The 24293-nt window shown below is 38.3% G+C and overlaps 1 protein-coding gene across 1 annotated transcript in view; it reads left to right on the top strand.

Annotated features, from left to right (window-relative positions):
- The first annotated feature begins 228 nt into the window (after positions 1-228).
- The window catches only part of PDSS2 (decaprenyl diphosphate synthase subunit 2), a 283596-nt gene continuing 259531 nt past the window's right edge, over positions 229-24293 (top strand). The window contains exon 1 of the mRNA XM_004372438.2: positions 229-795. Within this exon, the coding sequence (XP_004372495.1) occupies positions 497-795 (299 nt within the window). The 5' untranslated portion in view covers positions 229-496. The remainder of the gene's footprint in view (positions 796-24293) is intronic.

Here is a 24293-nt window from a genome sequence, read left to right as displayed (position 1 = left end):
GCGGAGGGACCACTGGATGACCGGACTCTATACGCCACCAAGGATCCTCGCAGGAATGGAGGGAGGGGTGGGAGGAGCGGAGGCTTTCGCTCCGCCCCTCGCTTTCCGGGCTCACGTTTAAAGCCCCGCCCCTTAGGGGCGTTCCCGGCTGCGCCGTAAAGTAGGGACCACTCTTCGCTCCGTAACAGCCCGCCTCCATCATTACGGCAAGCCGCATTCCACCCCTCCAACATGGCGTCCCCCAGGTAAACAGTGCCCGTAGTTTCTACCCCAGGTGGCCGGGGGCAGTACTGAGCTGGGGCTGCTGTGTATCTAGTCCGGGCTGCAGAAAGCAGTAGTTAAAGTTCGTTTCAGGTCACGGATTCACGAAACCAACCTCCTGTCGGTCTGGAGTCGCCGCTTTCTTCTAGTCCCTGCAAGTTCCTCCTTTCCCCCTCGTTTGTTCCCGGCGCCACCCCCGGACACCCCTGGTCCCTCATCCTCCCAGACTCACACCATGAGCCTCCAGCAGCTGCTGTTGCGCTTTCCCCGTTCTCTTGGGGCCTTGAGTTCCCATCGTCGTCTGTGGTGGTCCCCATCTCTCGACACCATCTCCACCACGGTGGGCTCCTGGCGTGGCCAGTCCTCCAGATCCCGGGCCCATTGGAACCAGGTGGTATCAGAAGCAGAGAAGATCGTGGGCTATCCCACGTCCTTTATGAGCCTCCGCTGCTTGCTGAGTGACGAACTCAGCAACATTGCCATGCAGGTGCGGAAGCTCGTGGGGACTCAGCACCCTCTGCTTACCACAGCCAGGTGAGCTACTCCCTTTCCTGCCGACACATTCGCACCCAGATAAGTCCTTTTTCCTCCCCGGTACACCCATCCTTCTCTTACACTGGCGCCCGGCTTCTCTCTTTTTATCCCCTATTTCCCTCAGCCCTCCTGTATCTTCAGTGTTGTTTCCTCTAGCCCACTCTCCTTAATATCCTTTCCCGACTTGCTCAGCTGAGTGGATAAGTAGTTTATCTTTTGAGAAACGCTTGTATGTTTCTCGTGGTTTTGGTTCTTAACTGTTGAGGATAAAAATGCCTCAGTGATCTGTGGAGAAATCGAGCAGGGATGTGGGCTTACAGAGTAACTTTCTAGGAATGGTCTTTTAAAAGTGGAATGGATTTATTTTCGGTTCCGCACTCTTCAAGAGTTCATCTCCAGAAAGAGTGGGTGGCAGATAGGCTGAGGATAGAGAGTTCTTTGAAGTAGGAATTTGCCCAGTTAGTGGTCATTATCCTCTTAAGATGTTTACCACTTATGCTGGACTACTGCTGATTTTTAGAGATCACAGCTTTTGCTGACACTTAAAAATACAACTTTTTATTTGAACATAATTTCAAACTTACAGAGAAGTTGCAAGAATTAAAAATAGTACAAATAGAACACAATTTTGCACCCATTACTCAGATTCACCTACTGTGTGCACACACATATACACACGTACTATTCACATATGTATATATGTATTTGTTTAATCAGAATTAGTTGATGGTAGATTGCATACATCAGTACTTCAGTGCACATTTCTATCACATAACTACAATATAGTTATCAACTTCAGCACATTTAGTATTGATATAATGCTTTTATTTAATCTACCATGCTTATTCCAATTTTGTTAACTGACCTAATAATGTCCTTTATAAGCATTTTTCCCCCTTCAGTACAGGATGCAGCCTTGGATCAGGTATTATTTATTTGTCATGTCTCTAGTATCTTTCAGTCAGAAACATTTCCACAATCCTTTGCTTTTATGACTAGAGTAGGGGTTCTCCACTGGGGCCAATTTTTCCTCCCAGCAGACCTTTAACAATGTCTAGAGACATATTTGGTTGTCACACTGGGGGTGTGCTACTGGCATCTAGTGGGTAGAGACCAGGATGCTGTTAAATATCCTACAATGCCTTGACAGCTCCCCACAACAAAGAATTTATCTGGCCCAAAATGTCAGTAGCGCTAAGCTTGAGAAACTCTGGATTAAAATGATCTTTTTTTGTTTTCTTTTGTTTTTCATTAAACTTTAGTTTTGAGATAATTGTAGATTGACATGCAGTTGTAGGAAATAATATAGGGAGATCCAGTGTACCCTTTGCCCAGTTTCCCCCAGTGGTAACATTTTGCAAAACTATAGTACAGTATCACAGTGAGATACTGACATTGATACAGTCAAGGTACAGAACAGTTCCAGCACCTAAAGAATCCTTCATGTTGCCCTTTTATAGCCATGGTACTTGGTACTTCCACCTACCCCCATCCACTTGTTTTATTTTTTTTTAGATAACATACCTGGCTTTTTTTTTTTTTCTTCTTTCTTTCTTTCTACAAAAGTTACCAAATAGCAATACTAAAGTTATTTTACTTCTTGACATTGTTCCCAGTTATTAGGAATGTCACCTTATAATTGGGCTAAAATTTGTCCTGTGCAGCTGGAATGTTAGTTCTCCGGATAGTCTAACACAAACACTAAAACATTTCATATATATATATTGCTTTAAAGCTAAGTTATAAAACTGAAGAGTCCACCACCCAACTTAAGAACTATAACTTTACCAATTCTGTTGAAGCTATCTGTGTTCTTAGTCCATCTTCCTGACCCCCACTGTGCTGAATTTTTTTTTGTTTAATTTTCCCTTTTTCAATTACATGTGTGTTTTCCTAAACAATAATAACCTGTTGTATTTGGTCTTCTGTGACTAGTTATTTTTTTGTGTTTTTTTTTTCTTTTTTTTTTTTTTTTGAGAAAAGGCATTGTGGGGTCTTTGTTTGAATTTTTTTTTTTAATTATTGTGAAAATATACCTACCAAAACCTTCACCAATACAACAATATCCACATTTACAGTGACATTGATTACATTTTTCATGTTATGCAACCATTATCACTATCATTTTCCAAAATGACTAATTTTTAGACATGACACCAAAAGATCATGCATAGAAGAAGAAAAGATTGAACTTCATCAAAATTAAAAAAGACTTTTGGCTTGCAAAAGACCCCTTTCCCAGGATGAAAAGATGAGCCACAGACTGGGAGAAAATATTTCCAAATCACATATCTGAAGGACTTGTGTCTAGAATATGTAAAGAACTCTCTAAATTCAATGGCCAGGAAACAAACTATACAGTTAGAAAATGGACAAAAAGAAAAGGCTATAAGGATAGCAAGTAGGCATATGAAAAGATGTTCAACATTATTAGCCAATAGGGAAATACAAATTAAACTATGATGAGATACCACTACATACTTATTGTTGTGTTGTTGTTTTAGCTGACCTCTAGTTGGCCCATGACTCATTGTGACCACATGCACCGCTGAACTAAACTTTGCCTGGCCCTGCGCCATCCCCGCGATTGGTTGTTTACCAGACTGTTGTGATCCATAGGGTTTTTGTTGGCTGATTTTTTTAAGTAGCTCGCCAAGCCTTTCTTCCTAGTCTGTCTAGTATGTATAATAGGTATGTATGGAAGCTCTGCTGAAATCTGTTCAGCATCATAGCAGCACACAAACCTACACTGACAGATGCGTGCTGGCTGTGCATGAGGTGCATTTGTCAGGATTTGAACCCGGCTCTCATCCATGAAAAGCAAGAAATTTACAATATCAAGTGCTGGTGAAGATGTAGAGAAATTAGATTTCCAATACATTGCTGATGGGAATGTAAAATGGTACAGCCCCTCTGGAAAATGGGTTTGGCAATTTCTTCTTAGGTAATTAAACATATGCTTATACCATACAACCCAGAAATCACACTCTGGAGCACTTATTCCAGAGAAATGAAAACTTATGTCCACGTCAAAACCTATACACAAATGTTCATAGCAACCTTGTTTATAATAGCAAAAAACTGGAAATACCCCAAATGTTCATCAATGGGTGAATGCTTGGACAAACTGTGGTGTATCCATATGATGAAATGCTACTCAACGATAAAAAGAAATGAACTGGTGATACATGTAACAACTTTGATGAATCTCAAGGGAACTACGCTAAATGAAAAAACTCAATCTCAAAAGTTTGTATTCTGTGTGATTCCATTTATATAACATTCTCAAAATGATAAAACTATAGAGATGGAGAACAGATTGGTGGTTGCTAGGATCAGAAACAGGGCCGGGGGCAGGGAAAGGTGCAAATACAAAATGGTATATTGTGGTGATGGTACAGTTATGTATTTTAATTGTGATGGTGGTTGAATGAATCTATACATGGGGTAAAGTTGCATAGAACTATACACACATGAATGCAGGTTAAAAAATGCTGAAAACTGTATAAGGTCTGTAGTTAACACGAATGTGCCAATATCAGTTTCCTGGTTTTGATATTGTACTACAGCTATATAAAATGCCACCATCGGAGAAGCTGGATGAAGAATACATGGGACTCTTAATATTGTTTTTGCAACTTTCTGTGAGACTATATTATTTTTAGAAGTTAAAAAAAAAAAAAAAAAAACCCAACCCTCCTAATCCCACTTTAAAAAAGAGAGAGCATGGCAGGCCTGGGAGACAGGAGACCTGTGTGTTCTAGTGTCAGTTGTTAGCAGGTAACTTAACTGTGGGAGCCCAGGCAAGCCATTTAATCTCTCTGGGTTTTAGTTTCATAAACAATGAAGGTAAGGAGTAAAAACTAGATGATTTCTATAGGTGTTGCTAATTCTAGAATAGTTTAAAAATTAGTATTGTAATTGAATGTGGCACGTAATGGAGCCATTGTCGATTCTCAAGCAGAGAGCAACCAGAGTGAAAGCAATATGGTAATACAAGTCTATAGTCCTTTTCCCACAATTTAAAAATCCTAAAAGCTCAGTAAATGGGATTTTTTTTCAAACTCGTAAATTTGACCTGACTGATGTGAGATTATTTACAGTCTTTCTTTATCCCACTTAATGTGAATATTGATGAATTTTGCTGAGAAATATTCATGAGTTTGATTACAGAGCTGCCTCAGATCCTGCTGGAGTGTTGAGTAAAATGCATCTTTTTTAAAACCAGAAAAATTTTGAATTCTGGAAGACATTTGACTTCAGGGGCTTTGGCTGAGGGATTATGTACCTGTCCAAGCTGGACGGTGGTACGTAGGAAGGGGTAGAAGCTGAGTTATGTGATGTAGGTTGGTAGTGTGGGAAAGGCTGGAGGAGTCCACAGTGTATCAACCACCACTTCCTCCCAGTGCAACTTGCACCCTATGGTTTCATTATTGCCTCACTGATTAAATGTGATTATTCACTCGTGCATAATATATAATTATTTTTAATCATTAAATGTTTCTGTATAAATCATTTTTTTAATTTAAGTACTTAAAAAAATTTTAGCTTTTGTTAACTCACTTCATATACTATCTACTGTCAAGAACTTACAAGCTTTTAACAATTATATGGAGAATGCTTAATTGTTCCAAAGGTAATGACTAATATTTTATATAGCCAATGTATAGAACATATAGAATTGGTTAATTTTTTGTTGATGCTGTTTAAACACAGCTAATTTCTTTGAGCAATACAGAATATTTATTTTCATCGATTACTGGCTCTGGGGATTAAATTTTTATTTAAATACCCTGTCTTTTTCCTTTACCTTCAAACACTCTGATCTCTATTTCAGATTGAGATAGATGGGATTAATTTAGTATGCAGTTATTGGAGAAAAATTATGACATTTAGACTCTTCTTTTAGGGAGTATTGATTCCTTGGTAGAGGCTTTTTGTTCCCAGCTGAACTCACTGCAGTTATGTGGCTACCTAAAAAACTGTTAGTCTTTTCTGCATACTAAAATTCTCCAGATATCTTTGAATTTATTATTAGAAATTTAATTTTAGTCTCTTCCATGTTTATGAAAGACCTTTTCAAGACTCAGTTCTGTAATTAACTGACTAAAAACTTACATTACTTATAAAGTACTTTTTCTTGGATGACTAGGAGAAAATTAAAAATTTTAATTCATTGCACAAATATTTGAGGTACTCTGGGCATGGGGTATACAAACAAGAGTTGCTGCCCTCCAGGAATTCGTGAGAGACACTATAGTAAGTATGAACTCTGGAACTAGACTGTTTGGGTTCATATCCTGGCTCTTCTACTACCAAGCCATGTGGTTTCAGGCAATTTATTTAATTTCTCTCTGCCTTAGTTTCCTCATCTGTAAAATGAGGATAATACTAGTACCTATATCATAGGGTTTTATTTGTGAGGATTAAATGAATTAATATAGGTAAAGTGGTTAGGACAGTACTGGCAGATAGCAAGTAAGTACTCAAAATGTTAGCAATTATTATTAGAAATTTAGTTTAGGGGGGAGACATGCAAATATTCAGAGTACCCTGGGATGAATGCTGTAGTGTGTGTGGACAATATGCTGTAGAGACAGAGGGGAGAAGACCTCTCTCTAGAGAAAATTAAGACTTTCAGAGATGAGGTGACATATGAGCTGGGTCATGTTGGATGCGAGGGAGATGGCCAAGGCAGGAAAATAAATTAATAGAAAAGGAATTGCTTAGCAAAGTCTAGGGAAATCATTAGCAGTTTGGTGTGGGTTGGACATGGGATAGGATGAGGTAGGAAGGATAAGTTGGGTATATATGTCCGCTTTTGTCACGATGGAATAACTGGTGTTAGACTTGCCTTCCCTCTGTAAACAATTAGAAAACTGAAACAACTGTATTCAGACATTGGACTACGGACAGCACAGGGCTGTGACCCCTGAAAGAGGGTAAACAAATGAGGAGAGGCCTGTAGTCACTCTGGCTTCTACCAGAAGGTATTTTCCAAATAGTGGCATGGAGAGGGGGAACTCAAGCAGAGGATGGTGTTACTACTGAATTGAGGAGACAGGTTAGAGTTTGGGGAGGATGAAGCAGCTGGAAATTGTGGGGCAGAATACAAAAGAGGAGGGAATATGTGGAGAAAGAGCTCCAGAAATCTACTAAGGGACCCACTTGAGTCTGTTGTTGAATACTAAGCAGCACGTGGATAGGGTGAAAACTCCCTGAAGCTAGGCAGAGAATTTCAGGGGAGTATAAGCTGTACAGTTCTCAGAGTTCTCACAGGGCCAGGAACATTTGAGTCCTGACTGGACAGACATTGTTGAACAGCTGGGTACTCAGTAGATATCCTAGAAGTACCGTGTATTAGCAGTAGGGCTAAATTAGCTCTGCAGTACAGCCTACTCTAGAACCTCCCTAACAGAGCTTGAAAACAAGCCTCAAAAGCACCAGTCTGATCCAAAAATAGGAAGTACGCCAGCCAAAGCATACTTCAAAACTCTTTAAGGGATGACTATAAAATCTAGACACTTAACAACAAAGTAACCCCGTGTCCAGCATCCAATTCAAAGTTATCAGACATGTGGAGAAGCAGGAAAATGTGAGCCATAACCAGGAGAAAAATCTGTCACAGATACAGAAAAGACAGAGATGATGGAATTAGTGAGTGGGTAAGAATTTATTATAAATACACTCAGGTATTTAAAGGAAAACATGAATAATGAAAAAAGTGATGAAAGTGATAAATAATTTCTGTAGCTAAAAAATTCAGTCTATAAAAGGAAAAATTAAATGGACTGACTTGGCAGCAGATTAGACACTGTGGAAGAAAAGATAAGTGAACTTGAAAATACAGCAAGAGGTACTATCCTCAGCCTGATAGAGCATTCATGAAAAATTACAGTTAATATTATTGTTTTTTTCAAGTTTATTGTGGTAAAAATACTCATTACAAAATATGTGCCATCTCAACAGCTAGTATTATTCTTAATATTGAAAGACTCAATGCTTTCCCCCTAGGGTAGGGAATAAGAGAAGGACGTTTGCTCTCACCACTTCTGTTAAAAATTTTACCAGAAGTTCTAGCCAGTCAAGAAAAAGAAATTAAAAGCATATCAGATTAGACAAGTAAGACTGTCATTATTCTCAAATAACATCACATACATAGAAAATCCTTAGGCGTTTACCAAAAAAAGCTATTAGAACTAATAAGTATATTTAGCAAGGGATATAATGTCAAAATATACAAATCAAATGTACTTGAGGGATATAATGTCAAAATATACAAATCAAATGTACTTCTGTATACTACCAATGAACAACTGGAAAATGGATTTATAAAAACAATGCCATTTATAATTGTATCAAGAAACATGAAATACTGAGGGATAAGTTTAACAAAGTTATGCAAGGTCTGTATAATGTTCATGGATTGGAAGATTCAATAGTGTTAAAATGTCAGTTCTTCCCAAATTCATATATATAGATTGACCATAACCCCAGTCAAAATTCCTGCAGACATTTTCATCAAAATGGACAAATTCATTCTAAAATTCTAGATCTAGAATAGCTAAAGATCTAGGATAGCCAAAACAATTTTGAAAAAATAACAGTGTTGAAAGACTTACATTACTTGATTTCAAGACTTCCTAGAAAGCTACAGGAAGAAGATGGTGTGGAATTGATGTAAAATAGACATATATGCCAATGTAACCGAATAGTAGAGAGTTCAGAATTGGACCCACATGTTTGTGGTCAGTTTTCAACAAAGGTAGCAAGATTATTTGACAGGGAAGGAAGTGACTTTTGAGTAAATGTGCTGGAGGAAAAAAAAAAGAGCCTTAACTCTTGTCTCATACCATAAAAGTTACCTTGAAATGGATCATGAAAACTAAAATTATAAAAATTCTAAAAACATAGGAGAAAATTTTTTATGACCTTGAGGTCTTAGGACATGAAAAACATAAACTTGTAAAAGAAAAAAATGGTAAGCTAGAGTTCATCAAAATTTAAAGCTCTGCTGTTTTAAAGATGCTGTTTAGAAAATAAAAAGGCAAGCCATAGGCTGGGAGAAAATATTCACAACACACATATCTGGCAGAAGACTTGTATCCAGGACATATAAAGAAGTTTTACAACTTAATAATAAGACAGCCAATTAAAAAATTGGAAAATATTCGAATGTTTCACAGGAGAAGATACCTGAATGATAATAAGCAAAAACATGCTCAACGTCTTTAGTCATCAGGGAAACGCAAATTAAAACCACAGGGGGATGCTACTACATACCTATGAGATGACTAAAATTAGACTGTCGATAATAAATAAGGAGCCCTGGTGGTGCAGTGGTTAAGCGTTTGGCTGCTAACCAAAATGTTGGCAGTTCAAATCTACCAGCCACTCCTTCGATGGTAACCCTATAGGACAGAATAGAACTGCCCCATAGGGTTTCCAGGGAGCAGCTGGTAGAGTCAAGCCACTGACCTCTTGGTTAGCAGCTGACCTCTTAACTACTATGCCACCAAGGCTCCCTGATGGCAACAGGGGATAATAAGTGTTGGTAAGGATGTTGGGGCAACTGAACTGTCATACATTGCTGAAGGGATGTAAAATGGCACAATCACTTCGGAGAATTGTTTGACCATTTTTTAAAAAGTTAAGCATGTACTCATACCATATAACCCAGCAATCCCAGTCGTAGGTGTTTACCGAAGGAAATGAAAACATGGGTACATTCAAATATTTTAACATGATTTTTCACAGTAGCCAAAAACTACAAACAATCCAGATGTCCATCTAAGGTGAATGAATAAACATATTGTGGTATATCCATGTAATGGAATACCCTTCAGCAATAAAAATGAATGGATTAATGATACATTCAGTAACATGGATGGATCTCAAGAACATTACCTTGAGTGAAAGAAGCCAGACATCAAAGAATGTATACATATGATTTCATTTATATGAAAAATCTAGAATAAAAAATATAGTGACAGAAAGTAGATCAGTGGTTGCATAGGGACAGTGTTTGGGTGGGCGGGGGTATTAACTACAAAGGGAACTTTTTAGGGTACTGGAAATGCGTTATATCTTTATTGAGGTGGTAGGTAGTTACACAGATGTACACATTTGACAAGACTCATTGAACTGTGCACTTAAAACGGGTACATTTTATTGTAAGTAAATTATACCTCAATAAAGTTGATTTTAAAAGGTGAAAGAAAGGAAAGGTTGTGGCCAGATTCTGAGAAACTATTTTGTATATGTCATGTTAAAAACTAATTTTATCATAAGGCCAGTGGAGCCTATAAAAGTTAAGTAGTAGAGAGACTTGTTAAGTAGTAGATCAGACTTGCCTTTTTGAAATCTGATTTTGGCTTTTGTGGGGGTTGTAGATTGCAGCTAAGTAAGACTGGAGGGCGAAAGACTTGGCAGGAAGACTGCTAAAATCTGTTCATTTCTTCTTTCAGCAGCTAATTAAGTATGCCCCTTAAGGGCCAGGTACTGTGCTTGCTGCTGGCAATATAAAGAACGTCAGACACTGAACTTCATCTCCCTCCCCCTCACGAGCATATATGTTCAAGTAAAGGAAAATAGATGTGTAAAACTATAGGTACAATAAAATATTACAAATGTTAGGATAAAAATATTTCCAAGTAAGGTGAAGACACAGAATGAGTAGTCTAGTGTGGAGGAGTAACGAATCAAGAAGGTCGCAGTGAGGTGAGTATTGAAAAATGAGTAGATGTTTTTGAGGATAGAAGGATGTTGAAGGTGGAGTGTGAACTTAGTAGTGGTAGAGATAGAGTGTAAAGAATGGATTTAAGGTACGTTCATGAAGTGAAGTTGGTGGAACTTGGTAATTGTGACGATGAGAGAGCAGAAAATTTGAAGTAAAACGAATACTTGAGTATGTTGAGAGACCGTGTATTCGTTTCCTAGGGCTGACATAACTAAGTACCACAGATTGGGTGGCTTGTAAGAAGTCTCACATAGTTCTGGATTACCCATCCTCAGACTCCTTTTACATGAGAAAGAAGTACACTTTTTGTTGTGTAAACTCTTATTTTGGGATTTATGTTGCAGTCAGTAATACCTAATCCTAACTGATACACACACCAAGTAAGGAATTTGTGTTATTTCTGCAAGTGACCATGACCTCAAGTGGCTGGGGTCCTTTGCCTGATAGGTTATGAGCCATTGGTGGCCCAGCCTATGTAGAATTGTAGTAGTCTTTTTTTATACTTTATTGTGGAGATACTCCATAGCATTTCCTGGATTCTACCCATACTCATTCTGGCTCCCACTGTGTACCAGTATCCATATGCCCCCTTGATGCTGATATATCATTCTACTTAAGCTCTGTTTTTGTCTGTTCACCTAGTGGCATGATGAGCCAGGTAGCAATCTCAGTTTTCAGTTCAGAGGAACCATTATTGTGTCCCTGATGGAAGCGTTCTTCCTTGGGCACAAAAACCTTCAACAGCTCCCAGTGTTAGAGACAGGAAGGAAAATTTGAGAGGTCATTAGTTGTAGTTGTGAGAAGTGCCACACCCAGTACCTGATGGGAAAATGCTGGTCCAGCTCATAATCTGCATTCTGCAGCAATAACCTTGTCTCCCAATGTGCTCCCAGCTGGAGCTATGCCTATATTGTCATTCTTATTTTACCATTCTGAGATCCTAGCTGCTTCTGGAAGATGGGAAGAGTGTATGTTTAGATCAGAGAAGCCCTTGGTCACCAGTCAATTGCCATACTTTTGCTGGGAAGTGATTTTATTCATCAGAGGCACTGTTGACTGGGATATCATGCTAGCACATAAGTCCACAGATGATGGTGTTGATAGTGACATACAGATAGGGAAATCACATTGGAATGCAGAACAAATGTGTTTTCAGAAGAGAACAAATTGCTAACTTCTTCAGGATTAAAAGGGTCACTGTGGTCCATCCCTTATGAGATAAATGGTCATCTGGAGGAGTGTACGATATAGGGATACTTGGCAGTTACAGCCACCAGGTCAGCTTTGATAGGAGGAATCCCTGTTGTTGAGCATATTTGTAGCCACCATCCCTGCCACCACTGCTGCTTTGTCAAGTATTGAGTTGGCTAGATAAGGAGAATGCCTACACTGTCATAGCAGCCACCCTGTGTATTTCCTGATTAAGAGCCTCTTCTCAGTGGTAGATTTTGTTGAGAAGTCACATGGAACACAGATATTTTCAGGTGCTAATCCCATTCCCAGAGATTTATCCAAATACTTCTTCCCCACACAGCCTTGTCACTAATCATCCAAACAGACTCCTTCTCAGTCCTGATCATTCAGCCAGTCCATTAAACATGCCAGGGATTGGAACGTAGATCCTGACCTCAGGCCACCTCTGTTTCCAGGAAAAGGGGACAATAAGATATACTACTGTATATCCTCCTTACAGGGAGGATTTCTCTTCTCAGCTATTCTCAGGATCATCCCTGAATGGGGTTGTTAGACAGCAGCAGTACACTTGCAGCTAGTACTAATGTATTGTTCAGGTCTTTCTGTAACCAGGGAGGAATTTTCCCTCCTCAGTCCTTAGCTTATGAGGCCATAGGTGCAGATTGAGAGAGGGGTGGCATGTAGCAGGAGTACTACACTCATATCGAATATAAGTGATTTGATCTTGCAACTTAATTGTGCCTTCAGAGCCCATTTGGGCCTGCACCTGTTTTTCTTGATAATGGCGTGCTGCTAGGCCTGCTGGAGTTTAGAATTAAATGCACCCAGTAATGCTCAATTACTGATAGACAGCTAGACTGCATGGCCACCTAATGTTCTATAATCACGTACTCAATTTTTACTAGAGTCCAGTAGCAAGCAAGGAACTATTTCTCAAAAGGAAATAGTTGCTTCAGTTGCTTGCTGAAAGGGTCATGGCCTTGTTCCAAAATCTTTGGAGTCTATTCTGTATTTATTGGAACTTTTCACAAGATCAGTACAACATTCTGATTTGCAGTAGACACTCAGACTCATTGGATCTGATAGGACATGAAGGCTCAGTGACAGAATCAGCATGAATCAGCTTAAGCTTTTCTTTCACTGGTCCCAACTCAGCACTGGCAGCTTTTGGAGTTACCTGATAAATGGGTCAGGGCAGGAAAACCAAATGAGGCATTTGGTGTCTCTGAAATACAGAAGACTCCTTCTTAGTGATAGGTGTTATGAGTTATAACAACTTACCTTTCCCTTGGGGAGGAATATGCCAACATGGCCAGACAGCTGCACCCTCAGAAACTTCATGAAGATTGCAGACCCGTGTATTTTTTGCAAGATTTATTTCCCACTCTTGGTTATACATGTGTGGTATCTGTCATTTACTGCACTCTAGGTCATATCAACATGGTGATACCAGTGTAGTGGCTCAGCATGTCCTATAGATGGAAGGAGGTTAAGATCTCCAAAGACTAGGTTGTGGCCCAGAGCCAGAGGTGACATCTCCCTAAACTAGAATAAAAAAGACATATTACTGCCCTGCCAGATAAAAGCAAGCTAACTGTTCATTGAAATGGAGAAGAACGCACTTGCCAGTCAATAGCTGCACATCAAATGCTAAGGGCTGTATTATTTTACTTTGGCACCCCAGTGACAAAGTCACAGTCTGATTAAGTTTTAAATTCCTTCATCAGTTTTCTGCACTAGTCAAAGTAAGGACTTGAGTAGGAATGTGATAGGAATCATCATGCCAGGATCTGTCAAGTCTTTGGTGACACTGATTTCTGTAAATCTGACTAGAAGTACAGTGGTTTCGAAAGGAAAGGAAACTCCATCAACCTCTGCTTTGCACTTCTTACATAGTAGTTCTTCTTCCTGGGGCCGGGGAGCCATTGTGGATTCTGTGTTTGGAGGTTTATTTGAAAACTTAGGCTTCCGTGGTGACTGCTTTGAGAAGAGGTGACCCTCTTAAGTCCCCAGTCTGACTAGCGATCCAGTGGTACTCTGATCCCCAATAATTAATGTAAGCTTAGAGTCAGTATATAATAATCCTCAAGAGGTTTGGGTATTTTCCTTTTACCAGCTCACCATTATCTGGATAAATGGCCAGAGACCCATTTTCACAAGAAATGTGGCCTCATCTTCATTGAAGGAGGAGTCCTTGGGTGGCACAAAAGATTGGCAGTTTGAACCCACCCAGAGGTGCTTCCGAAGAAAGGCCTGCTTCTGAAAGGTCACAGCCTTGAGTGCAGTTCTACTCTGGGATCTCCATGAGTTGGAATTGAGTCTACACCAACTGTTTTTCGTCTTTCCATTCAAGGAATTGTGGGTTCTCAGATTTGGGTGAGAGGCCATGGCTCTCTAATGTAGTGTTCAGACAGATCTCTGTCCAGTAAACCTGGAGATTTTTTAATTTGGTTTTTTGGTTTTGGTTATTTAAATCAAAACAGACCTTAGTAGATTACCTGTTGATTTGATTAAATATAGACTGGGATTTCAGCCTATTACAATAAAACCTGAGATAACCTAGTATGCCCATATCCACCTTGCTGCTGGTTAGGATCACCACTCACATTCTGCTTCTGAGTGTTAACTACTACCACTTGGCTCAGCTTTCCCTGGGCTCCTCCTGTTGCTTTCTGAGATCCTGGAGTCCATTTCAGTTGCAGCACCCCACCCCACCCCCACCCCCGCCAACCGAAATTCCTAGCCCTAGAAAAAAGAGCCATTAAAGTGATTAGTAGTGATTTGGTGACCCCTCACCAACTTACTACTTGTGTCAAGAGTGAAGGGTGAATCTTCTGGGCCCAGTTAGGGGCCATAATAAAAGCGGTGTGTTATGTGAATATAAGCTTCATGTAGTTCAAGTAGAGAAAAGTGGAGAATAGCATCTTCAGTGTCAGCTTCCTTTATTTCAAAGAGCCTGCACTGAGGCAGTCAGAACCAGTTTCGTTAAGTTTCATATTGAGAATAGCAGTTTAGTTTCAGTCAAATATCATCAGCTGTTGTAGTAAACGAATGTCAATTTGAATAAGTTTTATATTCAATTTGTAATTTATTTATTTATTTTGCTTGTATGCCAACCGTAGCCATAGATTTATAATTAATTTTATATTTGTAAGCGTTTAAATAATATTTAACACCATACTGGTGACTAAATTTTTACATTTTAAAAAGGATCCACACATTATTCAAGATTGAGGAATATGACTAGTCTGTGTTCTTAATTCTGGATCCAGTTAATGAGGGTGAATGGATTGTACGTTTTTAAGTACTGTAATACTTAATTCTTTTTGCTTAAATTCTAATAAATTAGGATTCAGATACCCACATTTCTCTTCTCATATTGCCCATTACTATTATATTGCTTACTGCTTTTCATCAATACTGTATTCGGTAATTGTCCCTTCTTTATTCTGTAGGATTGAGAACTTTCATAGACCTTTTTTAAAAAACACCTTGGAGGCAGTTTAGTTACCAAAAAAAAAATTCATCTGTGCTTGCGGTTTGAAGAAAAGTTTAATGAATGTTTTTTCAAAAATAGCTACACTAGAGTAGCTTTTAAAAATGAGTACTAGATGTTAACCCTTCAGATAGTTGTTTCTGATCTAATACTTATTGGAAGTTGTAGATAAAAATCTTTCATTTATGGAATGTAGCTGCATTTGCTTTTCCTTCTATGACTCACCAAAGGCTCTTCAAAGCCTTTCATTTTTTTCCATTTTCGTGTACTGAAACTTCATTTTAACAAATATTTAAAAATAGCTTTAAAAATTACCATCCTTCTGGAATCTCCTTGAAATGTTATTTCACTTGATCTAAAGATAATTTTTTTTTTTTTAAGCAAACTGAATTGGTTTTATTTCCAGTATTGTAAGGCTAGAGATAGACCTAATGAATATTATTATATTATACTGTGAAAACTTAGCAGTAATGTTGTGAATTGTTCAAACATTGATAATTTCCATGAAGATACTCTTTACAGTATTTAATGATTACAAGGGCTTGTGACAGGTGATTTATATTTTTAAAATTGTTAAATATTATCTAATAAATGAAATTTATTTCTCCTCATCAACATTTATCTCTAGGCTGTTTCAGCCTTTTTTTTTTTTTTTTATTGTTGTGCTTTAGTTGAAAGTTTACAATTCAAGTTAGTCTTTTATACAAAGTTTATATATACACTGTTATGTGACCTAGTTGCTTTCCCTATACTGTTGACAGCGCATTCCTCCTTTCCACCCCGGATTTCCCGTGTCCATTCAACCTGACACTCTCTGCCTTCTCATCTTGCCTCTGCACAGAAGCTGCCTATTTAGTCTCATGTATCTGCTTGATCTAAGAAGCACACTCTTTTTTTTAAAATTTTTTCCCATACAAAAATTTATACATATATTGTTATGTGACTCTAATTGCTCTCCCCATACTGTGACAGCACACTCCTCCTTTCCACCCCTGATTCCCCATGTCCGTTCAACCAGCTTCTAACACTCTTTGCCTTGCCATCTCACCTCCGGACAGAAGCTGCCCGTTTGGTCTCTTGTATGTACTTGAGCTAAGAGGCACACTCCTCACGAGTATCACTTTATGTCCCACAGTCCAGTCCAATCCTTGTCTGAGGAGTTGGCCTCAGAAATTGTTTTAGTTCTGGGCTGAGAATCCAGGGGCCATGCTTTCCGGGGTTCCTCCAGTCTCAGTCAGACTGTTAAGTCTGGTCTTCTTACTAGTATTTGAGTTCTGCACCCCACCTTCCTCCTGCTCCATCTGGGACTCTCTGTTGTGTTCCCTGTTAGGGCAGTCATTGGTGGTAGCCAGGCACCATCTAGCTCTTCTGTTCTCAGGCTGATGAAATCTCTGGTTTATGTGGCCCTTTCTGTCTCTTGGGCTAATACTTGCCTTGTGTCTTTGGTGTTCTTCATTCTCCTTTGTCTTACAGCATTTTTATGTTTTTCAGTTATTTTTAAATATTTATTTTCTCATGCACTTTTTATTCTGATATTATTACTATCTCACAGGGTTGTGATTAGGATTACATGTGATAACATATTATAAAATGCTTAGCTTAAGCGCTCAATAAATGTGGCTGCTTTTGTTAGCTATTATCTGTGTCCAATAATTATTTCTCTACCATCTTAGGTTAGTTACTTTTTTATTTCTTTGTTAAGTTTACTTGAAGGATAGTTTTGGAAACTCACAGGAATATTACAGATGAAAATGATTTGGAAAGTGTGCTTCACTGTACAAATATAAGGTGACAGTAGAGTATTAAGACTATAATTAGAAATAATAGCAGTTTAAGCTATATGGTGTAGTGAAAAGAGCACAGTTCTAAAGGCAGACAGACCTGGGTTCAGATTTGATCTGTATCATTTACTAGTTGTTTGGGCATGTTAAGTACCCAGAGCAACACTTTTCTCATCAGTGAAAATGGGAATAATAATACCTCTCTTGTGGAATAAGGAGTCCTGGTGGGGAAGCACCCTGCTGCTAACCAAAAGGTAGTTGGTTCAAATGCACCAGCCACGCCTGGGAGAATGATGTGGGAGACTGCTTCTGTAAAGATTACAGCCTTGGAAACCCTATGGGGCAGTTCTACTCTGCCCTGTAGGGTCGCTGTGAGTCGTAATTGACTCCATGACAATGGGTTTTTTATCTTGTGGAATAAAAATACCTATCTTGTTGTGAGGCCCTTAGGTGGCGCAGACGGTTTGCGCTTGACTACTAACCTGGGGGTTGGCGGTTCTAACTCACCCAGTCGCACCATGGAAGAAGGACCTAGTGATCTGCTTTGCTAAGAGTAGGTAGTTAATAAATTTTATTGAATAATTAAACACAGGTATACCTTTCATTTCCATCCCTTAAGAAAACCCTGTGGGGCAGTTCTACTCTGTAACACATGGGGTCCCCATGAGGCGGAATTGACTTGATGGCAGTGGGTTGGGTTTTATCTTCTTGTGAGGCTTGAATGAAAGGCTTATGTGACAGGACCAAGCATAGTTTTCTTTCTTCTACCTAAGGAAGAAATTGCCTTGGCAAAAAGCAAGCATCTTTTCTGAAGCAAGGATTAATTTTGGATTAGTTGTTGTTAGCTCTTTTGTAAATTGTTAAATTGCTCGTTCTGGACTTCGTGTTCTCATTGCTCCTTATAGTGCCTCTCCTATAGCATTGTCATTTTAAAAAGAACGCATTTGTTTTCAGAGGTTGCATACTGATGACCTGTAGGCCGGATCTGGCCCCCAGATGTATTTCATTTGGCCCACACAGTATTAACCTACACAATATTTGAAAAAAATTAGATTTTTTTTTTTTGGCCGACATTTAAGAATCATGAAATTTTATATGAAGTCCAAATTTCTTTATTCTAAAAAGATCAGAAGATCTGATGCCACTGAGCTTGCATTTCCCCCATAGTCTCAATCTGCTGGTGTCAAATGCTGGCCGCCTCCTTTAGACTGGGCATTGTTCTCCAGTTCACCATTTGAGAAGTGCCAGTTACAGATGAATGTAGCCCTGGTGGCACAGTGGTTAAGAGCTTGGCTGCTCACCTAAAGGTCGTTAGTTTGAATCCACCACCTGCTCCTTGGAAACCCTGTGAGACAGTTCTACTTTGTCCTGTAGGGTAGCTATGAGTCAGAATTGACTTGACAGCAATGGGATGGTTACAGCTGGACAAATTAATTGATCTACCTGGCCCTTATAGTTTGGACTTCTGACTTAGGTATAAGTAAGCATTTCTAAAACTGTGAGCTTTTTGAAAGAAGAGATAGTTTTCTCTTCGTATCTCTACTATCCAGCATATACCTGACATATAGAAAGCCATCAGTAAATATCCAGAGAATTGAATTGGAGTGAAACCTTCCCTAACCAGAGGATCTTGCCCTTTCCAGACCTTTGCTTTAGTCGATATTTTAATTAGATCATGGCGTTCGTTTTACGTATTATTCTTTATAGCAGAGAACACCATAGTTGAAGATAGTGATCAACTCTTCCTAAAGACAGAGCAGGAAAAAAAACACTGAAATTGTAGGAAGATTAATTAAAATTAGCTGGGGAAACTTTTCCCAGCTATAGCAGTTGTTAGGCATGGACTACCATGGGATGCTATTGTATCCTTTTATTTTGAAGTCTTCGATAGGATTGGCATACACCTTGAAGACAGAGGGAAGGGCAACATGAAATTCCTTACGTATCTGTGAAGAATGTTCAGAAATGTTTCAGAAAATTTTGATTATGTCTAATATGAAATATGAAGAAAAAATTAGCTTTACGATATTGTAGGTTTAGGTAGAATTTGAGAAAATATTCTATTCAGCAGGTGCACTGCTTCTGCAAAAAATGTGGAATTTGTTATTCCGTAATTCGCTTCTCTGTCAAAAACAGCTATGTCCAAATATTGCTTCATACTGTTGGCAAACTCATTACAAATGCAGGAAGCAACTCCTGTTTCATATGATTGTGATTTGTGAAAATAATTTAGATGTAAGCTATCCCCAGACCATTTTTTTAAAGTAACAATTCTGTCTACTCATAGTTTGGAATTACACGTGACTGTCATAAGTTTGGTTCTGGAAGCTCCAAGGAGAAGTATAAGAAAGGGATGAGTTTGGAAAGGAACAGCAAACTTTCTAATAGAGAGTGCCCTCATTTTGGTTTCTGCCCTACTACCCCCACCCCTTAACCAAAAAACAAACCAAAACATCTGGAGTTATTTAGGCACTATAAATATCCTTAAAGGAATAGACCCTTAGTCATAAAACTCTTCCTGGCACTGAAAAATGCTTTTGGATAGGTAGAATTCACATGATTGGTAAAAATACCTTGGAGTTCATAAAGAGCTCCTTCAAATCATGAGTGTACAGTTCGGGAGTACTGGGGACCAAGACTGAAGAAGTTGTTCATGTGCTTTAAAAGGAAAGCAATCCATTAGTACAAGTGTTGTTTCCTGGGCTTTTCCCGTAGAATATTCTCCAGCAAGAGTAGCTTATTTAAGTGGTAGTTGTCTTACTTTGAAAGACAAGTACCCAAGGTATAAATTTAGTTTTAATCTCTTTTCATGTGTTTAATTAATTTTTTCCTTCAGGGAAACAGAGAAAGAACCCTTCAAAGCCCCTATCATTAGCCTCTGTAAGACAGGATAGGTAAGAGGAATAATAGCTAAACATTGGGGAAGAAAACATTAAGGGATGGAAATGAAAGGTATACCTGTGTTTAATTATTCAATAAATATTTATTAACTACCTACTTTGGAAAGTCAGTAAATGCTGAGATATGTTGAGATAAAAAGAGTTCCTGACTAGATATATAAAAATTTGTTAAAAAACAATACAAGTTAAAAATAATTTATACAATCATAATTGTTGTTGTTAGCTGTTGTTGGGTCGGCCCCGACTCATGGTGACCCCACGTACAACGGAACAAAATGCTGCCCAGTCATTTACCATCCCCATGATCAGTTGCAGATCAGACTCTTATGATCCACAGGGTTTTCACTGGTTGATTTTCAGAAGTAGATTGCCAGGCCTTTCTTCCTAGTCCATCTTAGTCTGAAAGCTCCACCGAAACCTGTTCAGCATCATAGAAACCCGCAAGTCTCCAGACAGGTGGTGGCTGCGCATGAAGTGCATTGGTATTGGTATTGAATCCAGGTCTTCCCTATGGAGGACAAGAATTCTACCACTGAACCACCACTGCTTCCTCACCATTGTTAGTATTGCCAAACTGCAGGGTTTAGTTAAGTGCTTTCAGAGTTCAGGGCAGGGCTAGACCACTCTGGGCCAGCTAAACCTGAGGGCCTCGTGGAAGAAGAGGAATTTTCCAGCAGCTGCTTGAAGAATGGGTAAAATTAGGATAGATGAAAAGTAGGAAGAAGTTATTTCTGTTTTCTTTAACCGGAATGCTAGTGTGGAAGGAAGGAAGAGCAGTTCCTGTTATGTTAATTTTGAGTACAAATCAGCAGTTAACCATGTGGGAGAATTTTAACTTAATGAGTCTGAGAAATCATCTTGATGATCTCAGCATATTGTAAGCCCCGTTAATTCAGGCCTATAAAATGAAAGCAAACAAACAGAAAATTAAAAAAAAAAAAATGCTGGAAGGGTTTAGGAAAGTGATGTAATCCAGGATATTCACTATTAAAGCAGCAATATTTTGTTACTAAACTTGGACATTTCACACAGTTTAACTGGGGGAAAGAACACACACTAAGAAGCCATGTGTTCCTACTAGAGAATCTGTAATTTTCAGCTGAACAATAAGCCTTGGTAACTTCAGAACATCAAATAAGCTTTCAGAGATTCCAATCTTGATAACAAGTAACTAGGCTAAAGAGAAAAAGGTTACCCATGTACCTCCCTTCTTTCTTATCCTCAGATCTAAAGTGATTTTATTTTTTTCTCAAGATTATGTTAAAGAAGATACTACCATCAGTATCTTTTCCTTTTTTCCTATCCTTCTTTCATTTTGCCTATTGGAGAATACACTTGTCAGTATGTTATTAATAAATTAACTATTTAAAAATATCTAAAACTATACTTGTTGCCATTTATGTGAATGGAATCCTATGGTATTTAACCCTTTGAGATTGGCTGCTTTCGCTCAGTGTAATGTCTTTGAATTCCATCTAAGTTATGTGTATCAATAGTCCATTCTCTTTTATTGCTAATTAATATTCTGTTACATGGATGTACCATAGTTTATTTATCCATTTTCCATAAAACACATTTGAGTTGTTTCCAGTTTTGGCTATTACAAATAAAGCTGCTGCTGTGAACATTAGTATATAGATTTTTTGTTTTGCTTTTTCTTTTTTATTGTGCTAATATATGTGTAACAAAACATTCACCATTTCAACATTTTTTACATGTAAAATTCAGTGACATAATTACGTTCATTTTGTTTAACTATCACCATTATCCATTCCAAATTTTTCCATCACTCTGAACAGAAGCCTAGTGTTCCCTAAGCAATGAGATTCCCTTTCCCCTTCCTTCCCGCTTGTCCCTGGTAGCTACTAATAAACTTTGGTCTCTAGTGTATAGGTTTTTATGTGAACGTAAGTTTTAATTTCTCTAGGATAAATGCTCAGGAGTGTGATTGCAGGATTGTATGGTAAAACACACACACACACTTTATTATGTTTGTAAGCAAATCTGGGATTCTAATGTTTAATTTTATACGAAACTGTTTTCCAGAGTAGCTGTACCATTTACGTTCCCAATAGCTATGTATGAGTTTCTCCACATCCTCGTCAGCATTTGGTATTGTCAGTATTTTTATCTTAGCCATTCTAATAGATGTGTGTAGTAGTATCTCATCATGGTTTTAATTTGTATTTCCTTGATAACTAATGAGGTTGAAATCTTTTTACCTGCTCATTTCCCTTCCTTATATCCTCTTTGATGAAGTGTCTGTTAAAGTCTTTTTGCCCATTTTCTAGATGGATTGTTTGTTTTCTTATTGTTGAGTTTAGAGAGTTCTTTACATATTCTGGAGCCCTGGTAGCACAGTGGTTAAGAGCTATGGCTGCTAACCAAAAGGTTGGCAGTTTGAATCCACCAGCCACTCCTTGGAAGCCCTATGGCGCAGTTCCCACTCTGTCCTGTAGAGTCACTATGAGTTGAAATTGACTTGATGGCAACGGGTTTTAGTTTTTACATATTCTGCATACAAGTCTTTCTTTGGATTTGTAATTTGCAGATATTTCTCCCAATCTGTGGCTTATCTTTTTATCCTGTTAACAGGGTCTTTCACAAGGCCAAGTTAAAAATTTTTTCTTTTTTTAATTTTGATAAGTTCAGTCATTGTTTTTTTCTTTGTCATTTATGGATTGAGTTTTGGTGTCATGTTTAAGAACTATTCAACTACTCTAGGCCCCAAAGATATTCTCCTGTATTTTCTTATAACAAGTTTTTATGATTTTACATTTAAGTCCATAATCTATTTTACATTGATTTTTGTGTATGGTGTGAGGTTTAGACCAAGGTTCAGTTTTTTGTTTGTTTGTTTTTTGCCTCTGGATGTCCATTTGTTCCGGCACCATTTGTCGAAAAGGCTGTCCTTCCCTCAATGAATTGCTTTTGCACCTTTGTCAAAAATCAATTGGGTGTATTTATGTTGATCCAATGCTGGGTTCTCTATTCTGTTCTATCGATCTATGTGCCTATTCTTCTGCCAGTATCACACTGTCTTGATTACTGCAGCTTAGACTAAGACTTAGCACCAGGTAGAGTGAGTCATTCCACTTTATTCTTCTTTTGCAAAATTGTTTTAGAATAAGCTTGTCTATATCTACAAAAAATTCTGCTGGGATTTTAATAGGAATTGTATTAAGCCTATAGATCAATTTGGAGAGAATTGACATCTTTCCTTGTACAGGCATTTTAAACTCAACTCACATTAATTCATGTGTAGTCAAATCTTGCTATCTTTTTCTTTACAGTTTCTGGCCCTGGTGACATGCTTATAGTTAATATTGTTCTTCTCTCATTGTAAACTTCTTGGCAGCAGAGGCTTATCTAATGCTGTGTCTCCAGAATTCCTTTTCACGATATCTGCTATACAGTAGACAGTAACTGTTCATTTAATTAAAGGGTGGGACTTTCTTGGTGACTTCTGTTTGTGGCATTTTTCCTTGGTACCTGAATCAGGTCCTCACTCTCCAGTACGTTAGCCCGTCTTCTTCTGTCCCTTGCTTCTTGCTTCTCTAGCCAGTCAGACAGCTTCTGTCATAGTTGTGGTGGTGGTGGCAGCAAAAGGATGGCTGTGGGTGGGCTGGGAGAAGGTGAACTTGGAAACGTCCAACTGAGCACATGGTGAGAGAATTTTTTAGGGAATAGGAAATGGTTCCTAATGTTAAACAGGTGTAAGCACATCACTTTTAATCATTTTTGTAGATAATCTTTCTTTAGCAACATCAATGTAAGGGTATTATAGAGTGTTTAGAACAGCATTGTCCTTCTTAAAAGCAAAGAAGTAGATGGGTGAGTTCTCAAGGACCCTTTTGTTGTTGTTTTCATTTTATCCACTGTTGTCAGGGACTTGGGTTTAGGTTTCTATAGCAACCACAGTCTGGACGACATAATACCAACACTTTGTGTGCATGTGGTGTTAATTCTGATGCCTTATACACTACATGTGGTAGAGTTACAGTTGCTATGGAGATCAATCTTTGGACACACTTCATTGATAACGATGTCTCTCATATGTGGATTTTGCTGCTGAAAGAATCTGAGGTGATGCTGAGTTGACCAAGAGATGCATAAGACTTTGTCAATAATCTCTCGCTTAGAATCTCACGTTTGAAAACTTTGTTGTACATTTGCTCACAAACATAATAAAGTGTGTGTGTGTGTTTAATGCATGAATTTGATACCTGGGAAATAGAGGGGAAATATGACTTTAAAGGATACGTTATCAGAGGAATTTGACAGACTTCTTCGCTTGGCTACTCTATACTATTTAAAAAAACATACTGTAAAAATATAAAAAAAAGAAGTATCTTGTATAATTGTAGTAGTCTTATAATAAGATAAAA

Source organism: Trichechus manatus, unplaced genomic scaffold, assembly GCF_000243295.1.
Source record: "Trichechus manatus latirostris isolate Lorelei unplaced genomic scaffold, TriManLat1.0 scaffold00017, whole genome shotgun sequence".
Lineage (NCBI taxonomy): Eukaryota > Metazoa > Chordata > Mammalia > Sirenia > Trichechidae > Trichechus > Trichechus manatus.
Note: the sequence above shows the minus strand (reverse complement) of the source record. Positions and strands in the feature narration are given on the sequence as shown.